This window comes from Chiloscyllium plagiosum, chromosome 6, assembly GCF_004010195.1.
Source record: "Chiloscyllium plagiosum isolate BGI_BamShark_2017 chromosome 6, ASM401019v2, whole genome shotgun sequence".
NCBI classification, from domain to species: Eukaryota; Metazoa; Chordata; class Chondrichthyes; order Orectolobiformes; family Hemiscylliidae; genus Chiloscyllium; species Chiloscyllium plagiosum.
Genome location: NC_057715.1, coordinates 93278980 through 93297731, shown reverse-complemented (window position 1 = coordinate 93297731; position 18752 = coordinate 93278980). Strand labels below are relative to the sequence as shown.

The following is an 18752-nucleotide window of genomic DNA, read 5'->3' as shown; positions in this document are numbered from 1 at the left end:
GTTGATGTTTGTGGATGCGGATCGTTAGCTGTCTTTCTGTTTGTCCTATATAGTGTTTTGTGCAGTCCTTGCATGGGATTTTGTACACTACATTAGTTTTGCTCATGCTGGGTATCGGGTCCTTCGTTCTGGTGAGTTGTTGTCTGAGTGTGGCTGTTGGTTTGTGTGCTGTTATAAGTCCTAGTGGTCGCAGTAGTCTGGCTGTCAGTTCTGAAATGCTCCTGATGTATGGTACTGTGGCTAGGCCACTATGTATGGTAGTATGGACAGGCCACTATAAATGCCGGAGGAAACACCACAGAAGCACTTCACAGGAGGCTCCCAAGCACTGAGGATGTCACCTAGACAGGGGACGAAACGTTTGCAACAAAAACATCCAGCTCGGCGAACAGAACCACAGCATGTAGAATATTACATAACTTGCCCTTAACATTTCCGAATTCTTTGTGTTCCTTATTTAATCTATAAATTATTTTATTGCTACAAAATAAAAGGGGTCAAAAATTTAATTTAATGTTTGATTTTTGGGATAGGCAATGGATCAAATGTCATGCGATTGAAGGCCAGGTGATCAAATCTTCAGGGATACAGTAGAATTAATATCCCTAAAATAGAACACATTGGCATTTGAGCACTTTACTAATTATTAATTAGTAAATTAATTAGTAAATTAATTAAAACAATACTTTCAGCACAAATTCTAATGAGGACTCGAAAAATGCCCTGCGGGGTTTAAAGCTAATTATTAGAAAACGTTTAAAGATGTAAAAAGAGATAAAATATAATGAAATACCGGCAATTCGAGGCATCGTTTATTTTATGGAGCATGTAGGACGTGGACGCTTTGAAAATCAGGTGAACCTTCACCATGGCAACAGCGGAGCCGGAACCACAGGCGGGGACCACTTGTTGTCTGGAAGGAAGATATTTCGGTCTGGTACAGCTGAAAGGCGGCGGTGTAACCAGCTGTATTCCGGGTTGCGCGTGCCCTCCATTGTGCCGAGGACAGAATGCAGCGGCTGCTGGTGAAGGTGTTGCTGAAAACTGGGGTGTGCGGTCGGGCCTCTGGCAACCCCGGGAGGGAGGCCTGCTGGTGAGTATCTTTAATAGATATAGAACTGATGAATAGAGATCTGTCTTAGGCCTAAACAAAAAAAATAACAAAATCGCTGGGAAAAAAAAACTCAGTTCTGCAGGAGGGTCTGGAAAAACTCTTCTGAAGAAATTAACGAACTGTTAACTCTGATTTCTCCTCACAAATAATGCTGAGATTTTCCAGCAATTTCTGATTTACAATACCCGCTGTTCTTTCGGTTTTCTGTTTCAGGGCTGTCCTACCTAGATGTTTTCCTCCCACCTGCTCATGGCCCTGATCAACTCCGCTCATCAATCCAGGAACAAATATTTCCACGTGTCTCGCTTGCTTTGTAACGGGGGTTACAACGGCTCGGATTCCCGCCCCTACACTGTGAAATTCTTAGTTTAATTGTGGTAGTATTGTTGTCCTGACAGAAAGTTAAGTGGGGAGGGTGAGCTTTGGGGAATTACAGCTTAGGAATACTGTGGATGAATGTGAAATTACCCACTTTGACAGCAAAAGCAGGAAGGCCTATTATCATCTAAATGGCAATAACTTGAAAAGGGGAAGGTACGATGAGACGTGGTGCCGTTGTACATTAGTGGCTGAAGGCAAGCCTGCAGGTACAGCAGGTGATGAAGAAGGCAAATGATATGTTGGATTTTGTAGTAATAAGAGAGAAAGTGAGGACTGCAGATGCTGGAGATCAGAGCTGAAAATGTGCTGCTGGAAAAGCGCAGCAGGTCAGGCAGCATCCAAGGAACAGGAGAATCGACGTTTCGGGCATAAGCCCTTCTTTCGTAGTAATAAGATGTGAGTTCAAGTCTTATTGCACTTGCACAGTGCCTTGGTAAGAGCTTACCTGAAGAAGGATGTATGGAGCAGGAGAGTCAACTTTTCAGGTATAAGCCCTTCATCAGGAATGTAAAGGGCAGGGAAAGGTGGGTGAGAGATAAATAGGAGGATGGGGGTGGGGCTGGGGAGAAGGTAGGTGGGAAGGCGATAGGTAGATGCAGGTGGGGGGTGATTGTGATAGGTCACTGGGGAGGGTGGAGCAGGTAGGTAGGAAGGGAGATGGACAGGTCATGTGGGGAGGGAGGGTAGATTTGGAAACTGGTGAAGTTGATGTTGATGTCGTGTGGTTGAAGGGTCCCAAGGTGGAAAATGAGGCGTTCTTCCTCTAGTTATTGGGTGGCTTGGATTTGGTGGTAGAGGAGGCCCAGGACTTGCATGCCCTTGGTAGAGTGGGAAGGAGAGTTGAAGTGGCTGGCCACAATGCGGTGGGATTGTTTTGGTGTGTGTGTGCGCCCCAGAGATGTTACCTGAAACACACTGCGACTTGGCATCCTGTCTCCCGGATGTAGCAGAGACCACGTCAAGAGCAAAAGACACAGTAGATGAGGTGGGTGGCTGGGCAGGAAAATCTCTGCCATGTGTGTGAAAAGATCCTTTGGGACCTTGGATGGATGTGATGGGGGAGGTTTGGGTGTCAGTTTTGCATGTCTTGCATCGGCAAGGGAAGGTGCCGGCTGTGGAAAGTGTGTTGGTGGGGGGGTTGTGGACCTAAAAATGGGCATCATTGAGGGAATGGTCTCTGTGGAATGTGGATAGCAGTAGGGAGGAAAATCTCTCTCTGGTGGTGGGGTCTGATTGTCGGTGGTGGAAATGGCAGAGATTAGTGGGGTGAAAGATAAGGACTTTCTATCCTTGTTGAGTCTACTTATTGCCCTCTCAGCTACCTTTCCCACCCTCCACCCTCCTATTTATCTCTCAGCCCCCTTCCATCGTCCCGCCCACACTCCTGATGAAGGGCTTATGCCCAAAACTTCGACTCTCCTGACCAGTTGTGCTTTTCCAGCGTCACACCTTTTGACTCTTACTCTCCAGCATCTACAGTCCTCACTTTCTCCTTGAAGATGGATGTTTTGACTATGAAGGTGGGACTGACTTATGAAGAGATGCTGAATTGGTTAGGACTACACTCAAATGAAATTTAGGAAAATGAGGGGAGATCTCATAGATATCTATAAAATCCTAACAGACTTAAACAGGGTAAATGCAGGAAGGATGTTCCTGATGACCATGTCAACGAATACAGGGTTGGTAATTTAGGATTGAGATGAGAATTTCTTCACCCAGTGTTGTAAGCCAGTGGAATCCTCTGCTATAGAAGCAGTTGAGGCCAAAACATTGAATGTTTCAAGAAGGAGTTGGGTATTGTTGGGGACAAAATGGGATAAAGGGTACTGATTTGGATGATCAGCCATGATCGTATTGAATGACAGAGCAGATTTGAAAGAATTGAAAGTATCTGCTCCTTAGCAGAATAGCCATATGCTCCAGCAAATGGATGTGATCCAAGGATGGAATCAATTTCATCCAGGAACAGGATGGATGGAGCTCTAGCTTGAGCTTGCTGAACAGCCCGAGCCAATGTATTTTCTGAATCACCTACAAATGGTGAGAAGAGATCTATCCCACTGATCGACAGGAAAGAACACTGGCACCTGGAGGCTGCAGTCTTCACCAGCAGAAGTTTTTCCAAATCCTGAGGATCCATACAACAGAATTCCATGAGTAGGAATCACTCCTATCCTCTTAAATGCCTGCAGGTACAGCACCAACCACTCAGTACTCTTTCAATTTGACTTGATCCAGGCCAATTTGATTGCAGTTGACAGGTTTGAAGTCTGCCAGTCTGATGCTGCTTCTCAGACAGGAAGGCTGCACATTCTTCATCGCTTCATGAAGCTTGTAAAGGTAATTTCCTTGTTCACTCTTCATGTCCATGAGTTAGAAGGTTGTGGTTTAAATCCCAATCCTAAACTTGTGTATGACTGTCCAAGTTAACACTCCAATGTATTACACATGGAATACTGGATTTTCATAGGTGCATCCCTTTTGGTGTATTTCAGAGATGCTTTACAGACTGGTAAAGTACTTTGTCATATGCTGAGGCTCATGAAACGTGCTTTATGAATACAAATCCTTTTCACTTCTATGAAAATGTAACATGGGAAGAACATAGTCAGCATGGAAACAGACCCTTCGATCCAACTTGTCCATGTCAACCAGGTACCCTAAATTAATTTAGTTATTTTTGACCCAATCCCTAAACCCTTCCTATTCATCTATCCATCCAGCTGCCTTTTAAATTGATTTTACCTGTAAAAGTAGAGTATGTTTAATTAGTACATATTGCTGCAAATATTTTGTTAAAATGACAATATATCATCTTGGGCAGGGTAGTTTACTGTAATATGGTGTCATGAGTTTCAATACATGTTGCACTTTAACCAAAAAACAGAAGCAGACTTCTAAGAGAAAGTAAAGCTTGCCTCAACCATATTAATTAAACTTGCTACATAATACAAGCATTGTTTAACTTACAGATTTAATTCATGAAATTCTGAATTATGATTAGGTTAAATTGCTAATTTTTAGTTTACCAATTTAAAGGATTCAGCACAGGATTACTTGGGACATTAAAAGAAATGGCTAATGAGATGGTAGATGCATTGGTTTTTAATTTTTCAAAATTCCCTGGCTTCATGAAAGGTCCAATAGATTGGAAAATAGTAACTTTAAAATCTTTTCATAAAAGGACACAAAAGCAGGAAGGAGCAGGCTAATTATCTTAACACCTGTCATAGGGTACCCTTTAGAAGCAATTATAAAAGATGTTTTAGCATAGCACTTCGAGAAGTTCAAAGTAACTCAGCAGAGTCAGCATGGATTTTGTGAAAGGCAAATTGTTTAATCAATTTATTGTTCTTGGTTCGAAATTGGACAAAAGGGCTCAACACCAGAGAGGAGCTGTGATTGGCTGCCTTTGGGATCAAGGTCATATTTGATTGAGTTGCCATGAAGGAGTTCTAGCAAAACTAAAGTCAATAGGAATCAGGGCAGTTGGAGTCATAACCAATATTCATTTTAATTGTTTGTGCACGGATTTCTGAGTTCTGTGTGCAGCATATTTGAAACAGACTTGATTAGGAAGATCAAGGTGAATGAACTCCATGGGACAGTAACCATGATATGTTAGAATTCACCCTGCAGTTGGAGAGAGAGAAGATGGAATCAGATGTGACAGTATTACAACTGAATTAAAGGTAACTGCAAAGACACAAGGGAGTTCTTGGCCAGAGTTTATTGGAAGGGAAGCTAGTAAGAAAGATGGTGGAGCAGCAATGGTAATCGTTTCTGGGAATAATTTGCAAGGCATAGCAGAAATTCATCCCAAAGAAGAAATAATCTATTAAGGGGAAGAAGAGGCAACCATGGCTGACAAGGGAAGTCAGGGACAACGTAAAAGCAAAAGAAAAAAACATAGGATATGGTGAAGATTAGTGAAAAGTCTTTAAAAGCCAGCAGAGGATAACTTTTTTTTTAAAAAAGCAATAAAGTGGGGAGAAGGTGAAATGCGAGCAAGCTATCTAGTAATAAAAAAGACTGTAAGAGATTTTTTGGATATCTGAAAGCTAAGAGAGAGGCAAGGGTGGACATTGGACTGCTGGAAAATGAGACCAGAGAGGTAGTAATTGGTAACAAAGAAATGGTGGAGGATCTGAATAGATACTTTGCATCAGTTTTTGCAGTGGAAGACACCAGCGGCATACCTGACCTTTAAGGAAATCGGGGGTAGAGATGAGTGAAGGTTTTGGGGAAGCTGAAAAGTCTGAAAGCAGATAAATCACCCAGTTGGATGGACTACACCCCAGAGTTCTGAAGGAGATAGATTGGGGGTGATCTTTCTTTCAGGAATCATTGGAGTTAGTAATGATCCCAGAGGACTGGAAAGTGGCTAACGTAACATCCTTATTTAAGATGGGAGGGAGACAGAAGACTATAGGCTGGTTAACCTGATCTTGATTTATTGGTAAGATTTTAGAGTCCATTATTAGGGATGTGATTGCAGAGTACTCGAAAGTGCATGGTGAAATAGGGTTGAGTCAACGTTGCTTTGTCAAGGGGAGGTCATGCCTGACAAATCTATTGGAATTCTTTTAGTGGGTAACAAGCAACTTAGACAAAGGAGATCTGGTGGATAAGATCTGATTGAATTTCTGGAAAGCCTTTGTCAAAGTGTCACACAAGAGGTTGCTAAATAAGAGCCCAGGGTGTTAGGAACGAGGTATTGGTATGGATAGCAGGTTGGCAGAAGGCAGAGTGGGGATAAAACTTTTTTTTTCAGGATGGTGGCAGGTGACTATGGAATTCCTTAGGGGTCAGTGTTGAGACCACAACTAATCATGTTATACATTAACAATCTATATGAAGGAACTGAGGGTGTTGTACATGTATTGGGACACAATTTTAACCCTTTCACCACACTATGGAATTCCTTAGGGGTCAGTGTTGAGACCACAACTAATCATGTTATACATTAACAATCTATATGAAGGAACTGAGGGTGTTGTTGTGGAGTTTGCAGATGACACAAAGGTGAAGAGGCAGGTAGCGTTGAGGAAGTGCTGAGGCTGGAGAGGGACTTGCAAGTGCAATATTGGCATTCATTTAGAGAGTTCTAGAATACACGAGCAGAGATGTATTACTGAGGCTGTCCAAGGCTCTGGTCAGTTGGCATTTGGAATATTGTGAGTAGTTTTGGGTTCTTATCTAAGGAAAGATGTGGTGCCATTGGAGTAGGTCCAGAGGAGGTTTAGAAAAATCATTCGAGGGGTGAAAAGGTTGTCATATGAGGAATGGTTGAGGACTCTAAATTCTACTCTGGAGTTTAGGAGGATGAGGGGTATCTGATTGAAACTTGCAGGATTTTGAGAGACCTGGAGAGAGTGGATGTACAGAAGATGTTTCCAATAGTAGGAGAGACTAAGACCTAGGACCATAGCCACAGGGTGAAAGGACAATCCTTAAGAACTGAGATGAGGCGTTCTTAAAGGTCCAGGGGCTCCTTTACAATCAAATTGTGCAGTGATGCTTTTACAAACATTTGAAGTAGATGGGTCTTGAACCTGCGTCTCCTGACACAGCCAGGGGGGAGCATTACCACTGTGGCACAAAAGCTCTTAATTCTTCACTGTAGAACCTTGGGCCCAACCATCTTCAGCTGCTCCATTATAGTATTAGATATGGGGATGCTTATTGATTGCTCAATGTTCTGCAACGTTTACAACTGCTCAGATATTGAAATTGTCTGTGGCTAAATACAGGCTTCGGCTGACGATTAATAAGTCTCATTTGCGTCACAGAATTGCCAGGCAATGACTTTCTCCAATGAGAGAGAATCTAGCCACAGCCCCTTGAAATTCAAGACATTGTCATTACTGAATCCCACACTATCAACATCCTGGGAGTTGCTTAACTGGATTAAATTTAACTGGATTAGCCTCATAAATCCCATGGATGCAGACACAGGTGAGAGGCTAGGAATCCTCCAGTGATTAACTTGTCTCCTAACTCCCCAAAGCTTCTCCATCATCCCTAAGACTCCAGTCAGGAGTAGAGTGGAATGCTCACCATTTACATTGCTGAGTGCAGTTCCAAGATACATACCATCATCCAAGAAAAAGCAGCCTTTTTGATTGGCATTACATCATCAAACACTTAGTCCCTCCAATGCAGCTGTGTACTGCAGAAATTCACCAAGTCTTCTTATTAGACAGCACCTTCCAGATGCCCAGCCACTATCATCTAGAAGGACAAAGACAGCAGATACATAGGAACACCATCACCCAGCAAGTTTCCCTCTAAGTCATTCAGCATCCTGATTTGGAAATGTGTTGCTTCTTTATCAATGTTACTGGGTCAAAATCCTGGAACACACTTCCAAAATCGTTTCAAGTGTACTATAATTCTCCGATTCCAGCAGTTCAAGAAGGCAGCTCACCACTACTTAGGGGTGGTAATAAATAAAGGTTCAACCAGTGAAGCTCATGCAATTTAGTGAAGATTTGTAACTCAGATTGTGGATCAGGTTGTAAGTTTGCTCACTGAGCTTGTAGTCGAGAGTGTGGTGCTGGAAAAGCACAGCAGATCAGGCAACCTCCGTGGAGCAGGAAAATCAATGTTTTGGGTGTAAGCCTTTCATCAGGAATGAGGCTTGTGGGTTGGGGCTGAGAGATAAATAGGAGGTGTGGGATTTGGGGAAAGGTAGCTGAGAAAGCGATAGGTGGATGAAGGTGAGGGAGAAGGTGATGGGTCAGAGGGGGGAGTGATGGACAGGTCAGAAGGATGGTGCCAAGTTGGAAGCTTGGGACTGGGATAATGTGGAGGGAAGGGAAATGAGGAAGATGTTGAAATCCGCATTTATCCCATGTGGTTGCAGGGTCCCAAAATGGAATATGAGGCATTCCTCCGCCAAACGTCGGGTAGTAACTGTTTGTTGGCCCAGGGCCTGCATGTCCTTGGAGTGGGAGGGGGAGTTGAAGTGTTCAGCGACAGGGCAGTGGGGTTGGTTGCAGGTGTCCCAGAGATGTTCTCTGAAATGATCCACAAGAAAGTGTCCTGTCTCCCCGATTGTAGAGGAGACCGTAACGGATGCAGTAGATGACTTTGACAGAGGTGCAGGTAAATTTCTGACGGATTGGAAGGATCCCTTGGGTTCTTGGACAGAGGTGAGGGGAGTGATGTGAGCACAGGTTTTGCACTTCCTTCGGTGGAAGGGAAAGGTTCCAGGAGTGGGGTGTGAGCTGGTGGGGGATGCGGACCTGATGAGGGAATCGCAGAGGAAATGGTCTTGTCGGATCGCTCCTCACCGACCTCTCCTCACTTTCCCCTCACAGCTGGTAGGTTTGTTCTCGAATATTTCGTCACCATGCTCAGTAACATCAGCAGTGAGCCTCTGATGAAGCAGCGCTGGTTTTCTGGCCCGTTTGCTGTTTGTGTGTCTGGATCTATTGTGGTGGGTGATATCACTTCTGGTTCTTTTTCTGAGAGGTTGGTAAATGGGGTCCAAATATGTTTGTTACTGGTGTTCCTGTTTGAATGCCAGGCCTCCAGGAATTCCCATGCTTGTCTTTGTTTAGCCTGTCCCAGGATGGGCGTATTGTCCTAGCAAATAGCTGCCAAAAGACATGACCAACTATCACTAGTATCCATACACACAGACGAAGAGGGACACCAGTTTGACTGGGACAATACATCCATCCTCGGACAGGCTAAACAAAGACATACACGGGAATTCCTAGAGGTCTGGCATTCAAACTGTTAACAAACCTGTCGATTTTGACCCCATTTGCCAACCTCTCAGAAAAAGAACCGGAAGCGATATCACCCACCACAACAGACCAAGACAGGTAAATAGCAAGCGGGACAGAACACCAACGCTTCACCGTATGCTCACTGATGATGTGTTACTGAGCATGGTGACGAAACGTCTGAGAACAAATCTACCAGCTCAGTGAGCAAACTTACAAAGTGAAGCACATCTCTTCAGTGAATAAAAAGAAACTAATCTGTAACCTGTTAGAACCCTTCAAGAACTCTTGTCTAATTTTATCCTCTTTGTGCCTGCTTTTCGTTATCTATCATAATCCACCTTGCCTTCAGCCATTTCAGCCTTAAGCTATGAAAGTCACTCTACAATTGTTTCTGCCTCAATTCTTTTTTTTTTCAGAATACTGCTTAATATTTTCTAACATGTCCTATTGTTTTTTGTTGTGGCTTAGTGTTAAATTTTGTCAGGGTACAGTCATGACATGGTTTGGAATCTACATTTAGAGGTGCTATATGAATGTAAGCTGTTTATGTTAGCGTCAAGGAGTTTTATCAGCTTTGTGGGACTCAGACAGCAATAATTCGGTAATTCCCACCACTAACATCTTGCATCTAGTAGAACCATGTAATAACTACAATTTTGCTGATGCCATATGCATCTTCAAAACAAATCAAAATTGACACCTTTTATAAAGAAACAATATTTAAAATCTGTTGAAAAGTGGTATTAAAGATTGGAGAGCCATTAACACCATAAATAGGAAGGAGCCAACAAAATAAGAAAGGATGCAATAATGGCAAGAAAGCAGAAGTGCCTAGGTTGAGGGTCCTTGATGGCCCAAATTGCCTTCTCTTATCCAAGCATTGTATCAGAGGAACCTTGATTCTACCTGAGCTGCTGAACAGAAAACTCAATCTAACATCCTGCGAACAAGCATGATTTCAGCAATGCTCATAGTTTTGCTAGAGCATGGATAGATTGTACTTTTCGCTGAGCAACCTTTTGATCCTAACTGAGATCAACTAATACATTCTCCCAATTTCAGCATTCTTTTGAAACCTTTATGACTTTTGCAGTTGTCATTTATGGCACAGAAGGATGCTTTTCAACTCATCGATTCTATGCCAGCATTTTTCAGATTTGTGTCTTTACAGCTATATTGTCATTCTATCCCTTCTATCAAAATGCATTGCTTCATTTGTGCATCTACCACTTGTCTGTCCATTCAGCTCGCCTTAGTCATGACAGGTGATTTTGTTTTAGTCATCCTCACTGTTTACTGCTGCTCCTTGTTTATATCAACAACATTTTATTCTGTATTCCAAGATTCAAGTCAATTACGTAAATAGCAAAAAAAATTGTTCTAGCACCGACTTCTTAACTATCCTCCAAATGAAAACCAATCTACTATGACTTGCTGATGCTCTTATTCCATTAACATCACTTTTGTTCACTGCCTTTCTTATGAAGTACTTTGTCAAATGTTTTATTGAAATCTGTATAGATAGAATCCAATCACGGTTCCCTAGTCAATTTTCCCTTACCATCAAATAAAATCACTTAGGCTAGTCAAGCATGATCTACCTTTTACAAATCTGCTGGCTTTTCTTAATTAACTCACCTCTCAAAGTAACCTTTTAATTTGCCTTGATTTATAGATTCTAAAATCTTACTCACTTCTGATATTAAGTTAACAGTGGTATAGTTGTTCAGGTTGTCCTCACATCCTTTCTTATATAAAGATGTCACATTTGCCTCTCTCAATCCTCTAGTATTTCTGCTGTATCTAGAGTTATGTAACATACTTAACATTATTTTGAAAGATTGGCACTTAGCTAGTCAAGGGATTTATTGTAATTGTTTACAGTTTCTTTAAATGCTGAAAGGTTTTTGCAAGTAATTGCATTAGTTTCAAAGCAGAATTTTACGTATTTTTTTAAGTGTTTTGTAATTGAGGTGCCGTGTGGGAAGAAGAGCTGTAAGCTGTTTCTAATTTAAAACAAAATCTCTATTAATGTTTCCTATTATATTATGTCCTTTAGTTTCTGCAGGTTGACTGGCACTGGTCAAAGAAATATCTTCACCTGTTCTGCTTTGCTCAAAGAGGATGAACCTAAGCCTTGTTCTACCCCTGGACAGCAGAAAGACTCTGAAGAAAGAGCATCTGCTACAGCAGGGAAGAGTGACTTATTGAATATAATAGGTGGCATGAAAGTAGAAGTCAGCTCAAAGAAAACGTTCCAAGCATTGAGAACACAGAGACTAAACAATGAGGCAAAGAATCAACCAGAAGGCGTGGAGAGTGCACCGAGCATGTTTCAGAAAGTGAATGAAGATATCAAAAGTGAATGGTAATAAATTATTAATATTAGAAAGTCTCAAAAGTTGGCTAGGTCTTATCAGCACAGTACTAAATGTTTTCAGAAGTTGAAATTTGAGAAATTTTGTTCAGAAGTGCGTTTGTTGAGAGAAGGGGTACTATATTGATGAGGGGACCATATTGACATCAGGCGTGGAGATTTCAGAAGCCATGGTATTGGTTTAAATTATTTTAAATATTTCAATATGTCTAACTGGGTATTGAAATTATTATAATCTGTAGCTTCATAGATTGTAATTTGGAGGAGAGTAATGCAGCAAGCTAAAATCTATTCAGGAACTTCAGGTCCCACAATTATCATGTGTGAAAAATGCCATAATAATTTATTTGCAGTTGAAACTATGCCCATTATTACAGTACTTTGCTCAAGTGTAAGCGTAAACAAAGTGTTGGAAGGCTATTAGCAACTGAGGATGTCTCAGCTGAGCTAATCCTGTGTATATTTGACATTTGCACCTGCCCTCTCCTGGAAAACATTCAGTCAGGAGGCAGAAGCCCTGACTGATGTTCCCTCCCATACTAGGATGTTGAGGTGATTTGTAGTACTTCAGCTGCTTTCTCAATTGAGATCAGGGTTGAATTCTTCAAGGCAAGAGTTTTGCTCCAAAAGGAGCACCATTTAAATTTTTATTCATGCATATTGCTGCTGTATTTTCTCATTTCCTGAAACCTATTTTTTTACAAATAAACCTTTCTTTGGACTTTTTTGGCAGTAAGAAGACATTAAATCCAGACCTTGTTGCAGCAGCTTCAGCGGTTGCATCTTCTATGCCCTACAATAAGAAGCAGATTGAGTCAGAACTGCTTAAACAACTCAGGAAGCATGAGTCGGAAACTGAAGCCCATAAAAATGGCGAAGCCAGCAACATTGGGTAAGTTAGTGGTCAGTGACATAGTTATATAGGCAGTTATGTCTTGCTGTGTAACTTGGAAAATAATCTATTGTTTGTGCTGAATAAAGTACTTATTAATTCCACCTCCCCCAACCTCAACCCCTTTTGATCCCCTCGCATTATTTCCTGTGGAGAGGTTGAACAAATGATCAGTTTCCATGTTTTTCTGAACATGATCTCAAAATTAGCTGCAAGCTCCTATGGCCTCTGACTTCCTATTTCTGTAAAATTAAACCTTTTACTTCTGTGTGAGAAACCATAAAATTCATTCAAACCCAAAAGTTGAACTTCAGAAGATTGGAAACGGGGTTGGGGGGGGGGGGGGGGGGTGTGGGTAGAGGCTTGATTCCTGCACATTGTATTACATCAACCGTTTTTAGTGTTTTTGCTGTGTTTGTAAAACTTCAGTTTATACAATTAGATTTCTGAAGATTAAGTAAATACTTTTAAAATGTAGTCTTAATATGAATTAATAATCATGAAATAGCCATCCATTTACATCTAGTTTGCAGTTGTTTGTGTAGATTACAAGGTTATCTTTCAGCTTTCAATTTGCATTCAAAAGGAATTAACAAAGTTTTTAAAGTGTTAATTTAGCTGTAATAAAGCTCTGCTTTACTTTCCCACTGATTTTGAGTCTTTTTGATAATAAGATAAAATATTTTTGCACAAAGAGAATAAATATAGTACATTCAATCCTCATTATCCACTGATTTGCTACTGCAGATTTGTGTGCTCTTAGGTTGGCATTGGACACAATTTCAAATTTATTCCACTGATTTATTTAATCTGCCTTGGTAAACGTCACATGGGAGAGATATCAGTGTTTCTTAACATGGGATGTTAGTGTCCCTTTCCCTCACTCCTTAATAAGGACTGAATGTACTTGCATTTTTAAATGTATTTATGGTATGTGGACATCTTTGGCTGGACTAGCATTTAATGCCTGTCCCTAGTTGACATTGAGAAGGTGGTGGTGAGCTGTTGTCTTGAATGATTGTAGTTCAAATGCTGTAGATAAATTGCAATGCAGTTTGGGAGGAAATATTAAAGTTTTGACCTGGTTAATTTGACCCAGTGATGCTGAAGGTTTGGTGATATTCCCAAGTCAGGCTTGGAGGGAAGCCTGTAGGCAGTAATGTTCCCATATATCTGCCGTCCTTATCCTTCTACATGGTGCACGAGTTTGGAAGATACTGTAAGGAGCCTAGGTATATTTCTGCAGTGCATCTTGTAGATGGTACACACTGTTGCTACTGAACATTGGTGATGGAGGGGAGTGAATGTTTATGGGTGTGATGCTAATCAAATGGGCTCCTCTGTCCTGGATGGTGTCAAGCTTCTTGTGATATTGGAATTATACTTGAGTCATCAAAGGAGTGTGGTGGAACCTTGAGGAGTCAGGAGCTGAGTTACTTGCAGGGTTCCTAGGTTTTGACCTGCTCTTGTAGGCATAGCATGTATATGGCTGCTCCAATTCAGTTTTTGGTCAATGGTGACTACCAGGATGATGTTAGTAGGGGATTAATGTTAATGCCATTGAATGTTAAGCGATAATGGTTACATTCACTTTTGTTGGAGATGGTCGTTGCCTAGTACTTCTGTGGTGTGAATATTACTTGCCATGTGCAAACCCAAACGTCCTTTTATTTTAATTACAATGAAAATAAAAATGAATACATTTTATATTTATTCATTCATGAGGTGTCGGTATCATTGGTTGGGCCTGTATTTGTTGCCCATCCCTAGTTGTCCTTGAGAAATTGATAGTGAGTTGCCATCTTGAACTACTGCCCATACCTAAAGTTCTGAATAGAGGCAAAGCTAAATATGAAATTGGTTCCAAATAAAATTCTCTCTATTTGGTAACCCAGCTTCTGGAAAGATTGTTGGAAATTTGAACTAAGAAGGTCGTAAGTGCTGTATAAGTACTGATTGCTTGTGTTCTTTTGAGTTGTGTCTGAAGTCAAAAGAATAGGACAAAAAACATGGGGAAGCAGAATCTGGATGTGGGTTTGCTTGCTGAGCTGGAAGGTTTGTTTTCAGACATTTCATCACCATAACATAATCAATGAGCCTCCGGATGAAGTAGTGGTGGCATGGCCTGCTTTCTGTTTATATGTTTAGGTTTCCTTGGGTTGGTGAAGTCATTTCCTGTGGAGATGTCATTTCAAGTTCTTTTTCTCAGGGGGTGGTAAATGGGATCCAAGTCAATATGTTTGTTGATAGAGTTCCGGTTGGAACGTCAAGCCTCTAGGAATTCTTGTGCGTGTCTCTGTTTGGCTTGTCCTAGGATAGATGTGTTGTCCCAGTCGAAGTGGTGTCCTTCATTATCTGTATGTAAGGATACTATTGAGAGTGGGTCATGTTTTTTTGTGGCTTGTTGATGTTCATGTATCCTGGTGGTTGGTTTTCTGCCTGTTTGTCCAATGTAGTGTTTGATATAGTTCTCGCAAGATATTTTGTAAATGACATTCGTTTTGCTTGTCTGCGTAGGGTCCTTCAAGTTCATTAGCTGCTGTTTTAGTGTGTTGGTGGGTTTGTGGGCTACCATGGTGCCAAGATGTCTGAGTAGTCTGGCAGTCATTTCTGAGATGTTATTGATGTAGGGGACAGTGGCTAGGATTTCTGGACATTGGGGTTTGTTGCTGACAAATTGGTGGACTATGTTCATTGGGTACCTGTTTGTTTTGAGTATACTGTATATGTGATTTTCCTCTGCTCTGTGTAGTTCCTCTGTGCTGCAGTGTGCGGTGGCTCATTGAAATAAAATTCTAATGCAGTTCTGTTTGTGGGTGTTGGATGATTGCTTCCATAGTTCAGTATTTGGTCAGTGTGTTGTTTTCCTGCAGACACTGGTTTGAAGTTTCCCATTGGCTGTTCGCTCTACTGTGACATCTAGGAATGGGAGATTGTTGTTTTCTTCTTGTTTAGTGAATTTTGTGCCAGTAAGGGTATTATTGATGGTCTTGAAGGTTCCTCTAATTTGTTTCATTTAGTGATGATAAAGGTGTCATCCACATAGCAGACCCAAAGTTTGGGTTGGATGGTTGGCAGAGCTGCTTGTTCAAGTCTCTGCATTACTGCCTCTGCTAAGAACCTTGATATCGGAGATCCCATGGGCGTTCCATTGGTTTGTCTGTAGGTTTTGTTGTTGAAGGTGAAGCTTGATGATATTGACATTGCTGATGAAGTTGGTGGTGTTTGGTGTATGCGTCTTTGGTTCTTTTAATAATGTAGTCAGTATTTCCTTGGCAAGGAGGTAAAAACAATGACTGCAGATGCTGGAAACCAGATTCTGGATCAGTAGTGCTGGAAGAGCAGAGCAGTTCAGGCAGCATCCAATGAGCAGCGAAATCGACTTTTCGGGCAAAAGCCCTTCATCAGGAATAAAGGCAGTGAGCCTGAAGCGTGGAGAGATAAGCTAGAGGAGGGTGGGGGTGGGGAGAGAGTAGCATAGAGTACAATAAGTGAGTGGGGGAGGAGATGAAGGTGATAGGTCAGGGAGGAGAGGGTGGAGTGGATAGGTGGAAAAGGAGCTAGGCAGATCGGACAAGTCCGGACAATTCATGGGGACAGTGCTGAGCTGGAAGTTTGAAACTAGGATGAGGTGGGGGAAGGGGAAATGAGGAAGCTGTTGAAGTCCACATTGATGCCCTGGGTTGAAGTGTTCTGAGGTGGAAGATAAGGCGTTTTTCGTAGAATCATGGTCTGTTGGATCCTTATGGTTTCCTTTATTGGAAGTTGGTCTTATTTATTTCTTCAGATTTCCAAAGCTTTTTGAGTAGGGCTGTGATTTGGTTCTCTAGTTGTGGGGTTAGGCCTATCGTCACTTGTTGGTATCTGCAAGTAGTGTGTTCGCTTTTTCAATGTAGTCTCTGATTTAAAATGACTGTCAAGCATCCTTTCTCTGCCTGTAGGACAACAATGTTTTTTTATCTTTTTTAGTCTTTCGAGAGCTACTGAGTGTGTTTCCTTCCTTTTTCTTGCTAAATGTTGGTGCAACTGTCTGTCTGATGGTTTGCCGGGTTTCCTCCTGTGAGTTGGTTGTCTTTCAATGTTGTTTCTAATGCTGTTAGGAAAGCTTTTTTGTCTGCACCCTGGAAGTTGTAATTTTATTCTCTTAGCAAGATGGCTTTTTCAGTGTCTTAAGGTTCGGTCAGATAAGTTTTTTTTTATTAGTGCTTCTGTGTTGTCATGATTAGATTAGATTCCCCCAGTATAGAAACAGGCCTTTCGGCCCAACAAGTCCACACCGACCGTCCGAAGAGTAACCCACCTAGACCCATTTCCATCTGACTAATGCACTTAACACTGTGGGCAATTTAGCATGGCCAATTCGCTTAACCTCTGTGTTGTTGTTTTGTGTAAGTTTGTCTCGAAAATGAAAAAAACCAGACCTGCAGAAAAAACTAGACAAACTTACACAAAACAATAGATGGCAAGCAGTTAATTTAGGCTGTTGCCAAGTCTGTAAAATTGCAACTAAATGAAAAATGGATAAGGTTTAACTTGTTTTCCTTTGAACTGGAGAGGCTGAGGGGAGATTGGATTGTACAGCCTAATATTGTGAGGGGCTTGGATAGAATGAATGGGAAGGATCTGTTGCCTTTAGAAGAGAGGTTGGTGTGTAAGGGGCTAATTATCTAAGCTGAAATGTGCAGAGATGGGTAGAGTGGCAGCAGTTTGTGAATTGTTCCTTAAGAGGTCCAGCGTAGGTGTGATTGGTCAAATGGCCTTTTTCTGTGTCTTCCCAGTGTGAGTTATGACTTGATGGTGCTGTGTTGGGAATGTATAGAAAATTGGACATGAGGATGAACATTTTTGTACTTATTGCTTGGATAGAGAAAAATATATCAGTAGAGGCCATGAAAACCAATTCTCCCTTGCTTGATTCCCTCTGTCTAGTACAGGGATATCCAAGAAAGAGGTAAGGACAAAGATAAGACATGTATTTGGGCATGGTGATGCTGGCACAGGTGCTATTTGAGCCCAAAATGGCATCCATTGCTCTATCATGATGACTTTGGTGAATTGCACCAGATACCATCCTGCATATAGCTAACATTTGATGGAAGTGTGCAGAAATTAGATCATGATGTTAATTAGCATGCAAAAGTCATTTGAAACAATCAGAGATTAATGCGCCATGCAAAATACTCTCTCGATCTTGCTAAATGCATGTTCAGCAGCAGGAAAAATCCTATTCCATCCACTGACACCAATGTTATTTGAAGGGTTTGTGAACTATTTAACGGATAGTTTCTGGTTGTTGTAGAACAAAGAAAATTTACAGCCCAGGAACAGGCCCTTCGGCCCTCCAAGCCTGAGCCGATCCAAGTGTACTGTCTAAACCTGTCGGTCAATTCCTAAGCATCTGTATCCTCTGCTCCCTGCCTACTCATGCATCTGTCCAGGTGCATCTTAAATGAATCTACCGTGCCTGCCTGTACCACCTCTGCTGGCAACGCGTTCCAAATGCCCACCACCCTCTGTGTGAAGTACTTGCTGCGTGTATCCCCCTTAAACTTTCCACCTCTCACCTTGAAAGTATGATCTCTCGTTATTGAATTTTTCACCCTGGGGAAAATGCTTGTCTCTATCCACCCTGTCTAAACCCTTCATGATTTTGGAAACCTTAATCAGGTCCCCCCTCAATCTCCTTTTTTCTAGTGAAAATAAACCTAACCTACTCAACCTCTCTTCATAGCTAGCACCTTCCATACCAGGCCACATCCTTGTAAACCTTCTCTGCACCCTTTCCAAAGCGACCACATCCTTTTGGTAATATGGCGCCCAGAACTGTACACCGCATTCTAAATGCGGCCGAACCAATGCTTGTACAATTTTAACTTGCCAGCTCTTATATCCCAATACCCTGTTTTCTGTTGTAATGGTCCTGCATTTGCTAACAGCAGCCTCTGAGCAGGGAAAAGACCACTGGTGGTGGTGAAATAAAAATGGTGATGAATTTGAATGGCCAGGTTCCTTTGAGACTTGAGCTAAGATACTGAGTTGAGATACATCTTCTAGTTTGTTGCATTAAAAGAGATTACTGTAGCTGTATATTTATAGAAAGCTACCCATGTTTCTTTCTCACTTTGCACAGACCAGCAGACAGTGTAAGCACATGGCTTTGCTAGGATTGCAGGCTTCCCATGTGCAGGGTGCTATTGACTATGCACCCGTCACTATGCATGCACTTCATGGGAACTCTGCTAT

At 41.7% G+C, this 18752-nt stretch overlaps 2 protein-coding genes across 3 annotated transcripts in view; one reads left to right on the top strand and one right to left on the bottom strand.

The window, feature by feature from the left end:
• The window catches only part of LOC122550826 (mitochondrial ornithine transporter 1-like), an 89499-nt gene extending 88626 nt beyond the window's left edge, over positions 1-873 (bottom strand). The window contains exon 1 of the mRNA XM_043692132.1: positions 794-873. The gene's annotated coding sequence lies outside the window, so the exon portion shown is untranslated. The remainder of the gene's footprint in view (positions 1-793) is intronic.
• A 41-nt stretch (positions 874-914) lies between these two features.
• The window catches only part of mrps31 (mitochondrial ribosomal protein S31), a 30450-nt gene continuing 12612 nt past the window's right edge, over positions 915-18752 (top strand). For both annotated transcript variants that reach the window (XM_043692127.1, XM_043692128.1), the window contains exons 1-3: positions 915-1093; positions 11300-11608; positions 12351-12509. In XM_043692127.1, the coding sequence (XP_043548062.1) occupies positions 1011-1093; positions 11300-11608; positions 12351-12509 (551 nt within the window). In that variant the 5' untranslated portion in view covers positions 915-1010. The remainder of the gene's footprint in view (positions 1094-11299; positions 11609-12350; positions 12510-18752) is intronic.